The sequence below is a fragment of the Hemicordylus capensis genome, chromosome 4 (genome assembly GCF_027244095.1).
Source record: "Hemicordylus capensis ecotype Gifberg chromosome 4, rHemCap1.1.pri, whole genome shotgun sequence".
Taxonomy (NCBI): domain Eukaryota; kingdom Metazoa; phylum Chordata; class Lepidosauria; order Squamata; family Cordylidae; genus Hemicordylus; species Hemicordylus capensis.
In genome coordinates, this window is record NC_069660.1 from 94,408,457 (window position 1) to 94,426,326 (window position 17,870).

General features: G+C 42.8%; 1 protein-coding gene across 9 annotated transcripts in view; it reads left to right on the forward strand.

Annotated features, from left to right (window-relative positions):
* The window catches only part of SHISAL2A (shisa like 2A), a 60,070-nt gene that overhangs the window by 6,808 nt on the left and 35,392 nt on the right, over positions 1 to 17,870 (forward strand). For 7 of the 9 annotated variants that reach the window (XM_053244599.1, XM_053244600.1, XM_053244591.1 and 4 more), the window contains exon 2: positions 8,382 to 8,527. In XM_053244599.1, the coding sequence (XP_053100574.1) occupies positions 8,382 to 8,527 (146 nt within the window). Of the gene's footprint in view, positions 1 to 8,381; positions 8,528 to 9,791; positions 9,949 to 17,870 lie in introns of those variants that run through there. The other 2 variants (XM_053244598.1, XM_053244592.1) reach the window with 2 other exon arrangements.

Here is a 17,870-nt window from a genome sequence, read left to right on the forward strand (position 1 = left end):
GATAGCCTATGGCAGAATGGGTTAGTGAGCGACAAAACGGCAAATGTGGTTTAGTGTAAGCAAGTGTAAAGTGATGCATATAGGCGGGGGGAGAACCCAACTTAACATATACACTGATGGTATCTGAGCTGTGCATGACTGACCAGGAGAGAGATCTTGGGGTTGTGGTGGACAGCTCATTGAAAGTGTTGACTCAGTGCTAGGGATGTGCATGAAATGAATGTTGCATTCTGTCTTGTGCTCAAAAAGCAATGCAAAATGGCTGAAAAGTTTCATCAAAACAGCAGTTGAGCTGGCTGTTTCAATGGAACAAACTTGAAAAATTCCAAGTGTTTCGGCCATATGGAACCATGTAGAACTCAAAACACCCCCATTGTTCCCCATGGACACCAAAGTGGGTTGGGTGGTAGGGCATGATGCATGCTACCTACCACCCAGCCCACAAAAGAAATGGGCAAGCGGGCAAATTTTTAACCTTTCCCCCCAAGACCCGTAGGATCTCCTGTCATGCCCTACCACACAACCCACTTTGGTGTCACCAAGTTCTGCCTTTGTCAAACTGAGATCCAGCAAAACCAGATAGTTATAGCAGCAATAGCACTGCATATGATATTCAGTGCTGAAAAAAGAAAACCACAAAATCAAGCCTCCCTCCTATCCTGATGTATCCTTTTTGTCAAGAGAGGCATAGTTTAGGGCTCTCTCTCTCTGCCTCCTAATCCCTTTGAATACATTTTGAATTTGAAATTCCCTCCTTTTGTGTTCCCTCCTCCCTCCCTCCAGCCAATAGGGGCACAGTTGCCCACGACAACACTTGATTTATATGATAACAAGCCAACCAAGAAGCAAGGAGATCAGAAGCCAGTGTCAGAAGACCAATCAGCAAGGGGAAAACAGACCTCCTAAATGGTGCTCAGAATGTCAAAATGTTTTGATTGAAATGGGGTTTTTGCTCTGAGCTCAAAATAGGTCCATTATTTAGAGTCTTCTGTGTGCCCCCCCTCCAGATATGTTCCTGAGGTTCCCCAACCCTCAGGACATACTATTTTGTGGTCACAGAGGGAAAGATTGGTGAAAATCACTTCTTCGCTCCTTGCACCAATGGAAGAGTTCAATTAGTATAAGTACTAATAAATATCAGTAAATATCAGTTAATAATTTATTATGGATCTTCATGACAATTTCCCTCTTATTGCCTATTGTTTGATATCTTTTGTGTATCAACTATTTTTTTTATAAAGGAAGAGAGAAGCTCTTTTACATATGCTAAATGAGTAAGTATTTTTCTTAATTCATGGTTTTATTTCCTAAGACAAAAGCTGCTACTTCTGCAGCTGTCTAATATATCTTTTCTTTCGTTAAAGATCTGCAGGGAAAAACAATTATTTTAATTAAGACTGTGACTGCATTCTTTCTTCCTAGGAAAGGAAAGATTGTGCCATCAAGTCAGTGTTGACTCCTGGCGACCAAAGCCATGTGGTTTTCTTTCGTAGAATACAGGAGGGGTTTACCACTACCATCTCATGTGCAGTATGAGATGATGCCTTTCAGCACCTTCCTATATTATTATTTATTATTATTATTATTATTTATTACATTTATAAACCGCCCCATCCAAAGGCTCTGGGCGGTGTACAACATAGATATCGCTGCTGGAGTTTCACATATTCTGGGAAATATACCAGTGGGGATTCAAACCAACATCCTCCTGCTCTCTAGGCAGGTTGCTTCCCCGCTGAACTATTAGGTGGCTTCTTTTTTCCTAGCAATACATTTTTAGCTAAGACTTTCCCAAGCCTTTCATATAAGAGTTTGAAATGAATATTTTAAAAACTAACGCTAAAATCCATTAAATGACTTTAAAATGTATGCTAATATTGAATGAAATCTGCATAACTTTCATGATCTCTATGTGAATTCGAATCCTGTTTAATTTGCAATTATAATTCTTTATCCCCAAATAGTGTAAAATATAACCTAGTATATATTTTGGTTGGTTGGTGTCAAATAAAGTCACACATCGTGATGACCTACGGATGCCAGATTTTGCATTAACAATTCTGCCACTTAAATTAACTAAATGCACTGCTTTTAAAATGAGAATATGCTGAGGGAAAGGTCTAAATATTTTTAAACGAAATTCTGAATAGAGTTATCATATTCTGTTCTCAACAGATTTTTAATAATCAGATCAATAATTCCAAAATGACATCAGATCAATAATTCCAAAATGAAATAAAACCAGACCTGCTCAGATTAACATTTACTGTGATTCAAACATACCATATATGGTAATTAGTCAATAAAATGAATCATGTTTGAAGATGAAATACTACAAATTTCAAACTGTTCTTTTATTTTGCTTTGGAGAGTATATTAATAAACAATTTGATGACACATACAGGTGACCCTTGAATAATGATTTCTCTCATTCACAGGCCACCTCCCTATATGCCAATGGAGTTCTTGTGGAGGATTATTTGTGTTTTTCTACCCCCCAAATAAATTTGTATACAGTTTAAATAGTAGGGATGTGCACAAAACTGGGTTTTCATTTTGTTTTGAGCTCAAAACAAAGTGCAGACAGCCAAAACATTTCATCAAAACTTTGGTCGATGCAGTTGTTTCAAATGAACAAACCTCAAAATGTTTCAAGGGTTTTGGCCATGGGGAAACTTAAAACACCCCATTGTTCCCCATGGGTAGCCCCTAGGGACACCAAAGAGTGTTGGATGGTAGGGCATTATGGGTGATACTGACCACCCAACCCCCAAAAGAAATGGACAAGCAGGCAATTTTTAACACATTTTTAACCTTTACCCCAAACTCCCATAGGATCCTAGGATATAGGGCTGAGAGGGAGAGACTCCAGCCTGTAACCTGGGAGAAGTCTGACTCTGTGTTCTGTAGACAATACTGAGCCAGATGGACCAATGGTCTGACAAAAAATACTTGATTTCTATGATAACAAGCCAACCAAGAAGCAAGGAGATTGCAAGTCAATCGGAAGCCTGTGCCAGAAACCCAATCAGCAAGGGGAAAACGGGCCTCCAAAATGGCACTTGAAATGTCGAAACATTTCAAATTGAAATAGGGTTCTTTTGTTCTTAGCTTAAAACACGTCTTTATTTAAAGGGTATTTTGTTTCAAGCTTGAGTCACTCGAAACGGCCCATTTCAAGTCAAAACATTTCAACATTGAAATGTTTTGCACATCCTTGTGAAATAGCCACTCCCTGCTTCTCAGCTAGCAGGCAGGGAGATTTAAGGAAGTGGCGTGAGAGGCCGAGGCTGCTCCATCCACTCTCATTGTGAGAGTGGATTGTTTAGCTAAGGAACTCAACCCCATTTGCGGGGGGCAGCGGGGTGGTGGTGGTGGTTAGGTCAAACACTCCAATAGTACAGTTTTCACATTACCTCCATGATATTCAAGGGTTTCCTGGATCTTATTTTTGTATCTTCCTAGCAGTGTGATCTATGGAAAATGACTTTGCCCAGTTAATGACTGACCTCACCTACTAGGGAGAGGAGAGTTGGGCTCGTGGTAGCAAGCATGACTTGTCCCCTTAGCTAAGCAGGGTCTGCCCTGGTTGCATTTGAATGGGAGACTTGATGTGTGAGCACTGTAAGATATTCCCCTTAGAGAATGGAGCCACTTTGGGAAGAGCAGAAGGCTCCAAGTTCCCTTCCTGGCTTCTCCAAGATAGGGCTGAGAGAGATTCCTGCCTACAACCTTGGAGGAGCCGCTGCCAGTCTGTGAAGACAATACTGAGCTAGATAGACCAATGGTCTGATTCAGTATGTGGCAGTTTCCTATGTTCCTATGTACTAGTACATATAACTTCAGGGGAACCTGCAGGCATAGCCATAGACTTGTGACCACAGGCTTCCAAGGCTAGTCTAATGCAACAACGGAATGAAACCTGAACCATTAGGGGAAGGTATGCCCATGTAACACATCGAGTCAACCTGGATTTTCAGTGTAGAGAACCACCTGGGTAAAAGGAACATACTTCAAGCTATCACAGTTGAGGGGAAGGATTGAACACTTGTGGCTGGTGGTACTTGCTAAGTGGTCTGATAACTAATTAGGGTTTGTGCAAAGTTCTTAGCCTACACAAAATATTCACTTGACTATAGTAATTCCTTTTGTGAATTCACTGTGTAACAAGCCTATGAGCCATCCAAGATAATGCTTGATATGTTGCTACTGGCTCTCCCATGGGGGCCCTTTTATCCCCATCTTATGAAATGCTATGCTATAGGATCTGATCCTTTGTTCCATTGTCTTCACTTGAGCAAGGCCAGCTTAAATGGTTTGAAGATGACATAGCTGCATTCTGTGTGCTGTATATAAGACTGTGTTCTTGATATCTATTTGTTTTGTTCTCCCATGGCCTAAAATCTATATACCACTTAAGCTGGTGCACCTGCATAAATCAGCTTAGTTTTATTGAAGTAAATTATACTAAATTGATTTCAGTATAAGCATGGTGTGAGTTCCATTGCTTGTGCACCATAACCCAACATACAAGCAGTTGTACTAAGTTTGAAAAATAAGAGGAATTGGTCAATTGGCAAAGTTTCCCACAATACACTTCCTTGAAAGATGATGCAGTATAACAAATAAAAGTTTGAGCTGTGAACTGGGGAGTCCTGATTCATTTTTTCTTCAGCTGTAAGCCAAGATAGCAAAAGTGTCACTCTTCCTTCTACTTTTTTAAATTTGTCGCCTGCTAAGTATTTTATATGCTAAAATGGCAACATAAAATTAGTGTGTAAGAAAGAGGCTTTTGGATTGATGGAAATTAGAAAATGTTGCACTGGAGAAGGTGAGGTTTGTCTTCATGCATAAATAAATGTGAGTGATGTAGCTCCATTCATCTTGTAGCTCCATACATCTTGATAAATGAGATCTGTATTTCCTTGCTGGGGCTTCATATGGTCCTAGTGCTGTGCTGTGATTGGTTGCAGAGTTAGTTGGAATCCTAACCTCCATCACTGGTGTGTGTGTGTGTGTGTGTGTGTGTGTGTGTGTGTGTGTGTGTATGTGAGTGAGAGAGGGGGGCAATAATCTGAGGCTCCCCATTGGAAGTGTTTTGACTTGTGCTACTTTTTAAATGCGTTGATGTTGGGGTGTGTGATCAGCTTCTGAACAAGCATTGGATTCTGACTAAGTTGCACTCCTCCCCTGCCATGTCTCCAACTCAACACCATTTCCACCCTGTATTACATTGGTGGAGTCCTGCCTCCATAAGGAATACACCAGTGCTAGCCCCCCACTGATACAACAGTACTGCTATGCTGATGTAACCCCACCCCCCTGATATAGAGTTCTCTGCCAACATCCAGGAGTTCAGCAGTGATCCTACCTCATGTAGGAAGTGTTATGAGCCCGTGCTCTGAGTAGTGTTGCCGCGTCTGAATCTGATGAGACAGGCCCACCACTAGACCCTGTTTTGGGCCCTAACTTTGGACCAGAGCCTGAAAGAACCTCAGAATTGGAACTCCCTGAAATGACACCCTTGGAACCTGAGAGTGCAGAAAGAATGGTGCACAAAACGGTTTGTTTTTAGAAACAGGTCCTAACATGTTTCAAAGCCATAAGACCTCTTCTTCATGGGGAAGTCGTTATCCAACACAGTACAAAACTTCTCCAACAGGTAACTGAATGGAGCCTGAGCCCCCTGAAGAATCATCCCCTCCCATATATTGCATTCCTTGATATCGCAATGCCCCAGAGTGTCACAGCAGCAACTCTGAGTTAAACACTGGATAGGGAGGACCGGCACAAGCCCCAACTTTGGATCATGACATCAGGCCAGATTCTGAAGAGGCAGGAGCAGCACTAGCCTCAGCCCCAGATCATGAAACCAAACTGGAACCAAAGAGAGCCGCAGGTCCCCCAAGAAAGTTCTCTCAGAGCTTGGGCTCCCTGGGCAGCAGCGCCAGGACCTGCGTTCATGACAGAGCTGGCCTCTCCCAATCCCATCACGCAGAGAATCCAAGGCAAGTTGGATCAAAAGTTATTCCTGTGCTGAGGGCTTGAAAGGGATTGGATGAACCATGTACACCTGACCCCTAGGCACAGTGGGGTGCTAAGCCCACATTGATCTCCCATCTGTCTACACAGTAGGCAAGTTTAATTGTGGGACCCAAGTGTGCAAAGAATGTGCTGTGGGATTTGTTATGCCAGTGATTTTTTCTGTGACCACTTCCCATAGTACTGATGTAATGGTAAAGCACTGAGCTAAATGTAGGAAACAGGCATGGTGAAACCTGACAGCAGGGGACACAGGATTAGTAAATTAAGAGGAGAATTTGAGTCGTGCAGCAATTAGAATCAATATGTTGGCCAGCCTATAATAGCGGAGGTGCATCAAAACATTGCTTCCAGGAATAACAGTAGCTTCAAACCATAACTGAAACACAATACTTCTGGGTTGGAGATGCTAGCTTGTGTGAGGTTTAGAGCTATTGTCACTATTTTGGCACAACACTTTCTGTGCAACCTTTGTTTGCTCTTTGCAGAGCAATCTCCACAATGATCGGTACACTCCTTTTGAGAAGTTGAGTGTCCAGCTTCTTGATATAGTATGCATGTTACCTACAAAAATCTTTGTGTGGAAGGGTCCTTACTCCCTGTGACTCTCTTAGTGATTTTAACAAATTGCTGCTGCTCAAGTGTGAAACTACTTAAATACAATTTGCTTAGATTCAGTGGATATGATGCTGTATGTGGAAGGTAGATCTTGTATTCAAATCTCCGCTTAGGCACTTGGTGGCTGCCTCAGGCAAATCATTCTCATCTTTAGTTTCTACTTAGGAAAATGGAAATAGTGGCAACCTAGGTCTCCGGGGGTGGTGGGGTTTATGAGAAAAGTCACAATAAAGATTGTTAAACATTTTGCACTTAAAAGGCCTTCTTAGAATACTCTGTGTGTGGTCAAAAATCAAAAGCCAAAAGGCACAGGCTGGTATTCAGAGCAAGGAAGTACTAGTGCAATGAGAAGAGCAGACTAATGGCACTTCCCAACTAACTGCACCATTGCAGTGGGGAAGGCAGGGGCGTAACAAGGCTGGAGTGGGCCCAGAGACAAAATTTTAAAATGGGCCCCTCGCTGATACACACACACTCACTTCACATGTGACTTGCCTCTGGGGGGCCCCTCGAGGCGTGGGGGCCCCCAGGCAGCCACCTCCCCTTGCCTAATGGTAGTTACGCCCCTGGGGGAAGGGGCAATTTTTGATGTCCTCCGCTTCCCAAAGAAGCCCTTTGTGCCACCCAAAAGTATGTCCTGGAGGACTGCTCAGGGACATACTTTTGGGTGGCAGAGACGGCTTACTGGGGAAGGGGAGGGTGTCAAAAATTACCCCTTCCTTGGTGCATCAGTACAGATAGCTGGGAAGTGCTATTAGTCTGTTCCTTTCACATCACTGGTTCCTTGCTCTGTATGTCTAAAGGCAAAGTGTGATGTCAAGTTGATTTCGACTCCTGACGCCCACAGAGCCCTGTGCTTTACTTTGGTAGAATACAGGAGGGGTTTACCATTGTCTCCTCCTGTGCAGCATGAGATAATGCCTTTCAGCATCTTCCTATATTGCTGCTGCCCAATATAGGTGTTTCCCATAATTTGGGAAACATACCAGTGGGGATTGGAACCAGCAACTTTCTGCTTGTTAACCAAGCATTTCCCTGCTACGCTGCTTAAGGTGGCCTTCTGTATGTCTACCACTGTTTAAATAATTGTAAACAAGGCATTATATGCCTACTGAACTGTGCTTCCCATTGTTTTCCATGGATTTATCTTCTTGCTGGTTCTTTGATTTTGATGCCTTGCCATCTTTAAAGATGTACATGGGTTTTGAAATTCTGAGCAGTGTGCATTCTGAGCTTTTTCATTTGTCTGTTTTGGGGAGTGCACAGCCATTTCCACCCTCCTCATTCAATTGTTTTTATTTGACAGAGATCAGAGAGGGACTTAACTTAAATCAATTTTATGTAGGCTTAATTCTATCAGTTTCAAAGAAGTACCTCCTGATTTATACTTATTTAACTAAAAGCAAAATGGGTAAGCCAGATAACGCTTTATTGTATTATCTAAATGCAATAAAGATCATTGGATTTGATCTAGGTATCTAAATCAAGTCAGAAGAGCCCAGTAATGAATTGTTACAAAATGACTTGACTCATTAGAACTGTAAAGCTTTTTCTACTAAAGTCATCTGTTCTTTATAACATTAAAGGCACATTCCCATGCTGTCAAAACATCTGCCTTCCTCCATTAAATAAATCTAAGCTCTATACTTTTTGAGGTGTGTGTTTGACAATGCCCCCAAACAAGTCAGCACATTAAATTGCATTGCTTTTTCTCCCCTCAGTGTTGGAGCACTTGTTGGCTTGTCAATCGCTGCAGTGGTTCTGCTGGCTTTCATCATCACTGTGTGTGTTCTCTGTTACTTGTTTATCAGCACGAAGCCATGCAGCAAACTGGATACAGGCTTAAGCTTAAGCTTACAGACAGCAGGTAAGATCTCCTTATTTAGTGGGGAGTATTCAGAATTTTCTTCAGGTAAAAATAATTCAGTAGAACTTGGTGTTATGTTCCGCCTGGGTATTAAAGTGTCTTTGACTCTAGGGATCTTCAAATTCTAGCATTTCAGACCTCCTGAAGTCATATATAATCTCTTTGGAAATTACAGCGAGTGCAGAATACAGCAGCCAGAGTTCTGACAGTGGCCAGACACTTGATCTGTATCACTCTGCAACTGCGCCAGCTACACTGGCTGTCACTGTTTTTTCTGGACATGATTCAAGGTTCTGGTTTACCTTTAAAGTCCTCAATGGCTTAGGGCCTAGTTACCTGAGCGGCCCATGTACTCCCATATAGTTCTGCCCAGCCCATGAGATCATGTCAAGAAGCTCTCCTGCGTGTCCCGCTGCCTTCTGAAGCACAGTGGTCAGGGATGCATGGCCGAGTCTTCTTAGAGGTGGCTCTGGCTGTTTGGAACTCTCTGTCTTCTGATCTTAGGCTTCCACCCTGTTCCATTTTAAGCAGGAATGGGGGCCTTTTAAAAATTATTTCAACTGGCCTTCCCTCTAGTGTGAATATGTATGTAAATATGTAATGAGGCGAGTCTCACAATCAGTGACTCTCTGAGAGCAGGTTAGCGGGGAGAGCGGGCTTAGCCCGTTCTCCCTGCAGATGATCAGGCAGGAAGCTGTGGCCAGCCGGATCGGCTACCCACACAACTGCTGTCTCCGTCACAGAGCTAGCTGGGCTGTGGGGATCAGGGGCCGCATGGCCCCCTGAAGTTCCAAGATGCCCTGTGCAAATGCCAGGAGACTTGTTTCAGCCTCCCAGCAGGGGTCTCCTCGTGTGTTGCCATGGCGCGGTAATACACAATCAAATAGATGGGGTTAGCGGAGCGCTTGCTGCACTAACCTAATCTAAGGGAAGGGTTCCATAAATGGGTTACCCACTTTTGATGACACTGGGCTCTCCTGCAAGCCCGGTGGTTCTCACGCTCGCCAAAAAGCGGGCTAGGCTCCCTTAGCCCGCTTTTTGGTGATCGTGAGAATTGCCTCAAAGACTATGGGTGCCTTGGTTTAATGACGGTCTCTTTTGTGTGTGCTTTTATGATTTTATATGCTGCTGGTTTTGTTGTGCTAGATTGTGTGTGAATTTTTCGCATTATATGCATCTTTTAAATAAATACATAAATGTTGGTTGTTTTCATATTTCCTGGCAGCAGCATCAGTCTTTTTCCTTTTCTGCCTCCCTTACATAGAAGAGAAGGTTGGTGTGCGCTGAAAGAAGCCAGAGCAGCTTTCATCTTAATCCAAACTGTGTTAACCTAATGAGAGCAATCTTTCCTGGGCAAATAGCAGCCATGGGAGCCCTGATCTGGATTAAGACCATGGTGGAGGCAAAGAGTTAAAACTATCCTCCCTAATACTATGATCCTGACACACACACCCCACTGGTCGCTATTTGTGTTATAAAAAGCAAACACATTAGGAACTTTGGATGCTGCCATCTGAGTGTTTCTCAACCTTTTTGGAGTCAAGGACCGCTAAATTCTTCATGCAAAGTTTCAAGGACCACTACATTCTTCATGCGCAGTTTCCCAGACCAGCAGCTAGTAAAGGGGTTTCAAGTTTATCTATCTGTCTGTCTGTCTGTCTATCTAACAGACTTCTATACTGCCCAAAACTTGCATCTCTGGGCAGTTTACAATTAAAATAATATAAGCATTAAAATCATTAAATTTGGAATCTTTTGCAAACATGGAATATTAGGGGTTCTCAACCTTGGGTCCCTCAGTTAAACTCCCATAACCCCCAACCACAATCGCATTTGGCCATTATGGCTGGGGATAATGGGAGTTGAAGTCCACCAACATCTGGGGACCCAAGGTTGAGAACCCCTGAATCTAAAAGCCTGGGTGAACAAATTTGTCTCCAGTATGTCTTCAGTATGTGCGGGGTGGGGGTGTTTGTGATTACTCAATGGAAAGGGGATGTTGGGCCATTAGAAAAAATCAAAAGCTACATGGGGCCAATGAAAACAACACACAAGCAAGCTTTTGAATTCTCCAAAATGCTTCATCAGGCTGGATGTCAAGCAAAGCAAAAAGGAGGTGAGGAGAGGAGAGCTGGGCAAGTTCAATAGAGCTGGAAGTCTACAGTTTAACCCTCTCATGATGGAGGTGGAGTTTTAGCAGGAGTTGTGTAGTTGCAGGGCCGGATCCAGACGACGTTAGTCAGGACCACCCACTGAAATTAATTTAGTCATCTCTCATTTGTGTCAATGCTGTTTGGTCATGATCACCTGGCTTGATCTGGATCCTGCTCTTAGATGTGCACTTTGTGAGGCGGACCTAATGAAACCCGTGCAGCTCCACCAAAACTCCTTAAAAATGGTTACATGGCAGGTGCTGGGAATGGGTTGTTGTTTTTTTACGGTGAAAGAAAATATGAAGAAGAGCAGTGGGGACCTGGCATTAAAGGGAAGGGGGTGGTTCTGAGATGGCAGATGGCATGGGGCGTTGTAGTGGTGGATTCCTCATCTTCCTCGCTGTGGAGATGAGGCACTGTTCAGGGTGGGTGAGGCAATGGTGCACAGGACCACGCTGGGAAGGTTGCCTGGGTCCAAGAGCTGCCGCCACTGTCCTTGCGCACCAGAGTGTAGCAGGTGTTTCCCCATCCTCTCTCACAACGCGCATTTCTGTGCCCCCCTCCCAACTCCCCTGCGTGCGCCAATCACATCAGCCTGCCTATGGGGCCATGCAGCTCATGTGGTCCCACATGCTGCCGCGCGTACCTGCGAGGTGAGCCAAGGCAGCCCTCCTTCCTCCCTCCTCTGCTTAGCCCTGACTGTGACATTATCCCAGTCAGAGGTTGTCCCCTGCACCCGGCGAGGTCATAAAGAGGACTGCCATCTTCCACCAGCGGTGCAGGCCAGGGGGTTATAGGGGGCCGAGGGACCACAACACTCCACCAATGCAAGAGGGAAACGGCCATTGAGAGGCGTTTCCTCTCAAGGTGCCTTGGCCGCAACAGGCAGCTGGTTTTAAATCGGTTTGGATCAGACACGAACTGCACTTGGCATCAAATCCCCAGGATCACTTCATTCCAGTGCCATTCATCCAATGACCCTTTTGCATGAACGCACAAAATGGTATCTTGCCTCTCCCCCGCACCATGCTGCCTCCCTCCTCCACTTAGCCCTCCTTGGTATGCGTGCTTGCTCCCCCTCCCCCGAGGAAGGTCCACCTGCACTCCCGTTCTGCAAAGCCCGAGCCAAAGCAGCCCGCAGCCCTCCCCCCTCCCTCCGCCACTTAGCCCTCACTGCGGCATGATCCCGGCCAGAAGTTCCACCGCTTGGCGAGGTCACAAAGGGGACCGCCGTCTTCCACCAGCAGTGCAGACCAGGGGGTTACAGGGGACCGAGGGACCACAACGCCCCACCAATGCAAGACGGAAACAGCGTTCCCTCTCAAGGCACCTCGGCCACAACAGGCAGCTGGGTTTCAATCAACCAACCTTTGGCTGCAAACAACGAGCATGCAAGAACCAGCAGCCCTTCAAGTGGCACCCACTGCCATACCTTTTCCTTGATGCCCCTGCGCTGCATACAGTTTGAAGCTATAAAGATAGGGAATAAGATAGCTGTAGGAAGATCTCAGCAGCACATGGAGGCAAAGCACAAGAAGGGTCCCATGCCTCTGTGATACTCTTCCTCTTCCATGCCATGTGCAAAATTGAGGAAGTGAGTGCCTTGATTGCAGTTGTGGGGGGGGGGTTGACTCCCAGTCAGGGACCGGCACTCAACCCTTCGGGGACCGGCAGCGGTCCGTGGACCGGTGGTTGAGAAACTGTGATGCTGTTGATCCATCTAGCTCAGTATTGTCTGCTCTGATTGGCAGTGGCTCTCAACTGGCTCTCTTCAGGCAGGAATTTCTCTCAGCCCTACCTGAAGATGCTGCTGGGATTGAATCTGTGACCTTCTGCATGCTAATGCTCTACCAGTGAGCTACAGCATTATCCCAAATGTTTGGCTTCTAGTGAACCCAGGCCCGGATACCAGATCCAATGAGTAGCTTGGGAATTCTAATAATCTGCTGAGAAACAAAAGACAACAGAAATGTTTATTGGTAGATGCTGTTTTCAAAGCCTCTGCTTCACACTTGTTGGGACAAGTGTGCAGCCAGACTGAAAACTCAAATGTTTGAAAAGCCCAACCGGCAAATGTAAAAATTGACACTTACCTTTTCGATGGAGACAGCTGAAATGTCACTTGCTGCCTGGAGCAGCCTACCTAAGAGTGAAAACAAATTGGGTTGTGTTCTGATTCCTCTTAATCTACAGTGGTTTTTAAACAAATATTTCCCAGCTTGCTTTTTCACTTAAAAAAACCTCTTACTGTAGTTCTAACAGTGATATTAAAAGGTTTTTTAAAAACCAAAACCAATATGTGGCCCATTGGGAGAATCTGTATATCCTGAGCATGGCTTTTGGATTGTTGATAATCTCATATTTCATTAAGAAAAATGCATTTTTACTCTTTCCGCTTGTGATTAGTGAAAGGGATGGGCCTAAGATCACACTAGAAGGAATATATAAATCAAAACACACTCACACCCCAAAAACAAACCCTACTTTGGTTTACAGCAGGGCTGCACAACTTTGGCTCTCCAGCTACAACTCCAATCATCCCCAGCTACAGTGGCCAATATTCAGGGATGATGGAAGTTGTAGTCTTAACCTCTGAAGGAGGACTGAAGCTGTGCAGCCCTTGTTTATGGAGATGACTGATTAAGTGCTGTCAAGTCGGTGTCGACTCTTAGCCACCACATAGATAGATTCTCTCCTGGATAATCTGTCTTCAACTTGGCCTTTAATACGGTCTCTCAGTGGTGCATTCATTGCTGTCGTAATCAAGTCCACCCATCTTGCTGCTGGTCGTCCTCTTCTTCTCTTTCCTTCAACTTTCCCCAGCATTATGTCATATTTCCAAACTGAATCCAAAAAGTGAGGAAATTTGATGGCCCATGATGTTTGGATCATGAGACCGGATGTCTAAATATTTAGTGGCTGGTTGGTTGGTAACTGAAGACACAATTTGGGCATGAGACCTGATATCCAGTGTGAGATATTGTACTGGCTTACCAAATTGTAATCATGGAAACACAATCTGACTAGATTCCATGCTCCAATCCACTCCCTGTGTAGGCTGGTGGCAATAGCAAAAGATGGGGATTAGTGTTACAGCAGTTTGGTTTTTCAAAAAATTGGTAACATGTACCTATGAGCATATGGTAAATACTGTTACCTCAACGGGCAACAACTACAGTCAGCACAACTAGTAAAAGAAAAATAATGGAGGACCTAGCCAAATTACGTTTCCATGACTATGATTTTGTAAGCCAGTACAATATCTCAGACTGGACATCAGATCTCATGCACCCATGGCATGAACATCATGGGCCACTGAATCTCTTCATGTTTTGAAATTCATTTGGAGCTGCCACACCTATAACAGTACCTGTAAACCACAAGGTAATTCTCAAAAGCTGACTTGTGCTTTTTAATATTAAAACTCTTTTTTACCCCAATGCTGATGTAGAAACTAGGCCTGTGCACATTTAGAAAATTTGGATTTGGATTCAACCCAATCCCAATATGTCAATATTGGATTAGGATTATTTGGGCTCTGGCGATAGACATTTGATCAGAGTCAAAAATTTGAATGTGAATTCTGACTTAAATTCAGATTTTTCCCATAATGGTCAATGGGAAAATAGGAAAAAATCATCAAAAATCTCCAGTTGGTTCTAGAGGTTTGAAACATGTCACACATGTGGGGAAGGAGATCGGGGCCTCCTGTGATGAATTTGAAGATAACCAGTCAATCCCCTGATTTTTGGTGAATTTTAATTTTTTTGTTTTTAAAAAATGGTGAAATCTGCCTTGCTTCAAGCCAGAACTTTACAAAAACATATGAAACTGAACATTCTTCTTGGACCATCATTACACCAGCATGTGGAGGATTCTGCCCTTTGCCTTCATGAAAAGAGGTAAGAGCCTTCATGAAAAAGCATGCCCCTTTTGCCCACCCCTTTATATATCCTGAATGGATAGGCATACAATTATGAAATCTGGCACACATGAATTCCACATTGGCAGGACACTGATTTTATTCAAAGCTTGGGATTAATCCCCTGATATTTGGTGATTTTTGAAAATTTTCCTTTAAAATGGCTATGGTTTGTTAAGCCAGAACTTTACAAAAAGTTCAGGATCTGAAGCCCCTCCTTGGACCCTCGTTCCATGTGGAGGGAAAAGGACACTCCTTTGTCCTCCCCCTTCCCCATTGCAGGAACAGACAGACCTTTAAAAAGGGATTAAAAGGACCACACCTTTTAATCCCTTAATGGTTAGAAGGGAAAGTGATAAATTATTTCTAGCCACAAAAACAGAAACATTCAAAGTATTTTCACTTTTACTGACTGTGTGCTTCTGCAATGGAGAAGATAAAAATTAATATAAAATAAAAGGAATGTCCTTCTTTCTCCACATGGGGGTGGAATGATGGTTCTAGAAAGGACTTCAGATCCAGAACTTGGTGTAAAGTTCCAGTTTGAAACAAGCCAGTTTACGCCCTTTTTTCTATTTTAAGTCCCCCTCCAGATTTCCCCCAAATCAGAAGAGTTGCCCATAGACTTGGTCCTGACAATGTGGACTTTATGTGTGCCAGATTTCATAATTCATGCCCATCCATTCAGGAGGTATAAAGGGGGGGGCATGTTACCCCTTTTCATGAAGGCAAAGGGTAGATCCCTCCACATGCTGGTGGAATGATCATCCAAGGAGGGTCTTCAGTTTCATATGCCTTTTCTAAAGTTCCGGCTTGAAACAAGGCAGATTTCAAAATATTTAGCCATTTTTTTCAAAAATTCACCAAAACCCAGACAATTGACTCATAGCTTTGAAAAAAATTACAGAATCCTGCCAATGTGTGCCAGATTTCATAACTGTATGCCCATCTATTCCAGAAATATAGAAAGGGGGCAAAAGGGGCATGTGGTCACCATTTTTCATGAAGGATTATGGCACATTCCTCCACACAATGATGGAATGATGGCCTAAGGGGGATATTCAGTTTCATAGGCTTATGTAAAGTTCTGGCTTGAAACAAGCCAGACTTCACAATTTTAGCTGTTTTAAACAAATATTTCAGAAATTCACCAAGATCATGAGATAGACCAATTCTCTTCAAATTTACCACTCCTTCCTCACATATGTGACAAGTCTTGAGGCTCCTGGACCAACATGAGAATTTTTTTGGGTGATTTTTTAAAATTTTCCCATTTAACTCTATAGGGAAAAATCCTATTCCATTTTGCTAATTCCAAAATTCCTAAGTATTTCTGAAATTAACTTCAGTATTTTGAAATTAATTCTGACTTTACCAATCCAATTTTTAAACATTTGGATTCAGATTTTACCAATTTTGGGCAATTTTGAATAAATCTGATTTTTTGAATCCAAATTTCCACAAGCCTACTAGAAACTCCAATAATGAATGGATCTGTGTTAGAGCTATTTACAGAAACTGAAATATTATTCAAGGTACAGAGACAAATACAGTTAGATAGAGGTGGGCTTATTAACTACATATTATTTATGTCAATTTTCATTACAGGATAAAGAACCAGTAATTTCAGAGTTATCTTATGGCTTTCTATGCTGTTGTATGTCTGCAATTTGCAGACCTTGTGACTTTATCTAACAAAGCCCGAGCAATTCTCTGTTACTTTGGCCTCTTTTCAAGGCTAGTAGACTTGGTTTGCCCTAAATATCTTTGTGCTTACATCCTGCTCATCGCTTTAATTTCTTATTTAATGCCCTTATTCCATATTATTATCCCGGCTGCATGTTAATAAATGTGAATATTAGAAAAATGCAATTCTTATTCCTAATAAAGTTTATTAATTTATTATTATTATTATTATTATTATTATTATTATTATTATTATTTCTTGTTTACACAGTCAGACAGGTGTTATTGACTGGTTTGTTTTATCCAGACCAAGTCCTTCCCAAGGACCTGAGATGGCTGAATTTTAATATCTATGTTGTTGCTGTTATTATAGATATCGTCGCAGAATATAGGCTGTTCCCAGTAAAGTTGCTTTTTGTAATTAGCTGATGGTGATTTCTGTGGCCCCTATGGTATTGAGGTGCTCTTCAAGGTGTTTTGGAATTTCACCTAGGGCGCCAGTTACCACTGGGATTACTTTGGTCTTTTTCTGCCACAGCCTTTCGATTTCAATTTGTAGATCTTTGTATTTTGTGATTTTTTTTCTATTTCTTTTTCTTCTATTCTGCTATCCCCTGGTATTGCTATGTCGATTATTTTAACTTGTGTTTCTTTCTTCTTGACTACATTTATATCTGGTGTATTGTGTGGCAGATGTTTGTCTGTTTGTAGTCAGAAGTCCCATAAAATTTTTACATCTTCATTTTTGACAACTTTTTCAATTTTATGGTCCCACCAATCTTTGGCTACAGGTAGTTTGTGTTTTTTGCAGATGTTCCAGTGTATCATCCCTGCTACCTTGTCATGCCTTTGTTTGTAGTCAGTCTGTGCGATCTTTTTACAACAGCTGATTAGGTGGTCCATGGTTTCATCTGCTTCTTTACAAAGGCGGCACTTGCTGTTTGTTGTTGATTTTTTGACTTTTGCTCTTATTGCATTTGTTCTTAGTGCTTGTTCTTGTGCAGCCAGTATTAAACCCTCTGTTTCTTTCTTCAAGCTGCCATTCTTCAGCCATTGCCAGGTCTTGGTGATGTCTAATTTTCCCCTTATATTGTGCAAATATTGACCATGCAGTGGCTTCTTTCTCCATTTTTCTGCTCGGTTCTTGACTTGTTCTTTCTTGTAGGCCTGCTTTCTTTCATTCGTGTTGAATAGTTTCCCGTTCTTGACCATTTTAAGTCCATCTTCTTCACTGTCCTTGATATATTCTTCAAGGCCTCTTTTCTCCTCCTCGACTGTTTGATGGACTTGCAGCATTCCTCTTCCACCTGAGCTGCGAGGGAGGTATAACCTATCTACATCACTGCAGGGGTGCAGAGCATGATTGATGGTCATGATTTTCCTGGTCTTACGATCTAGCGTCTCTAGCTCTGCCTGGGTCCAGTCTATTATTCCTGCAGTGTATCTGATAACAGGTATAGCCCAGGTGTTTCTGGCTTGTATGGTGTTCCCGCCATTGAGTTTGGACTTTAGGATTTTTCTAACTCTCCTGATGTATTCACTTCCAATTTTTCTTTTAACTTCAGTGTGTGTGATGCTATCA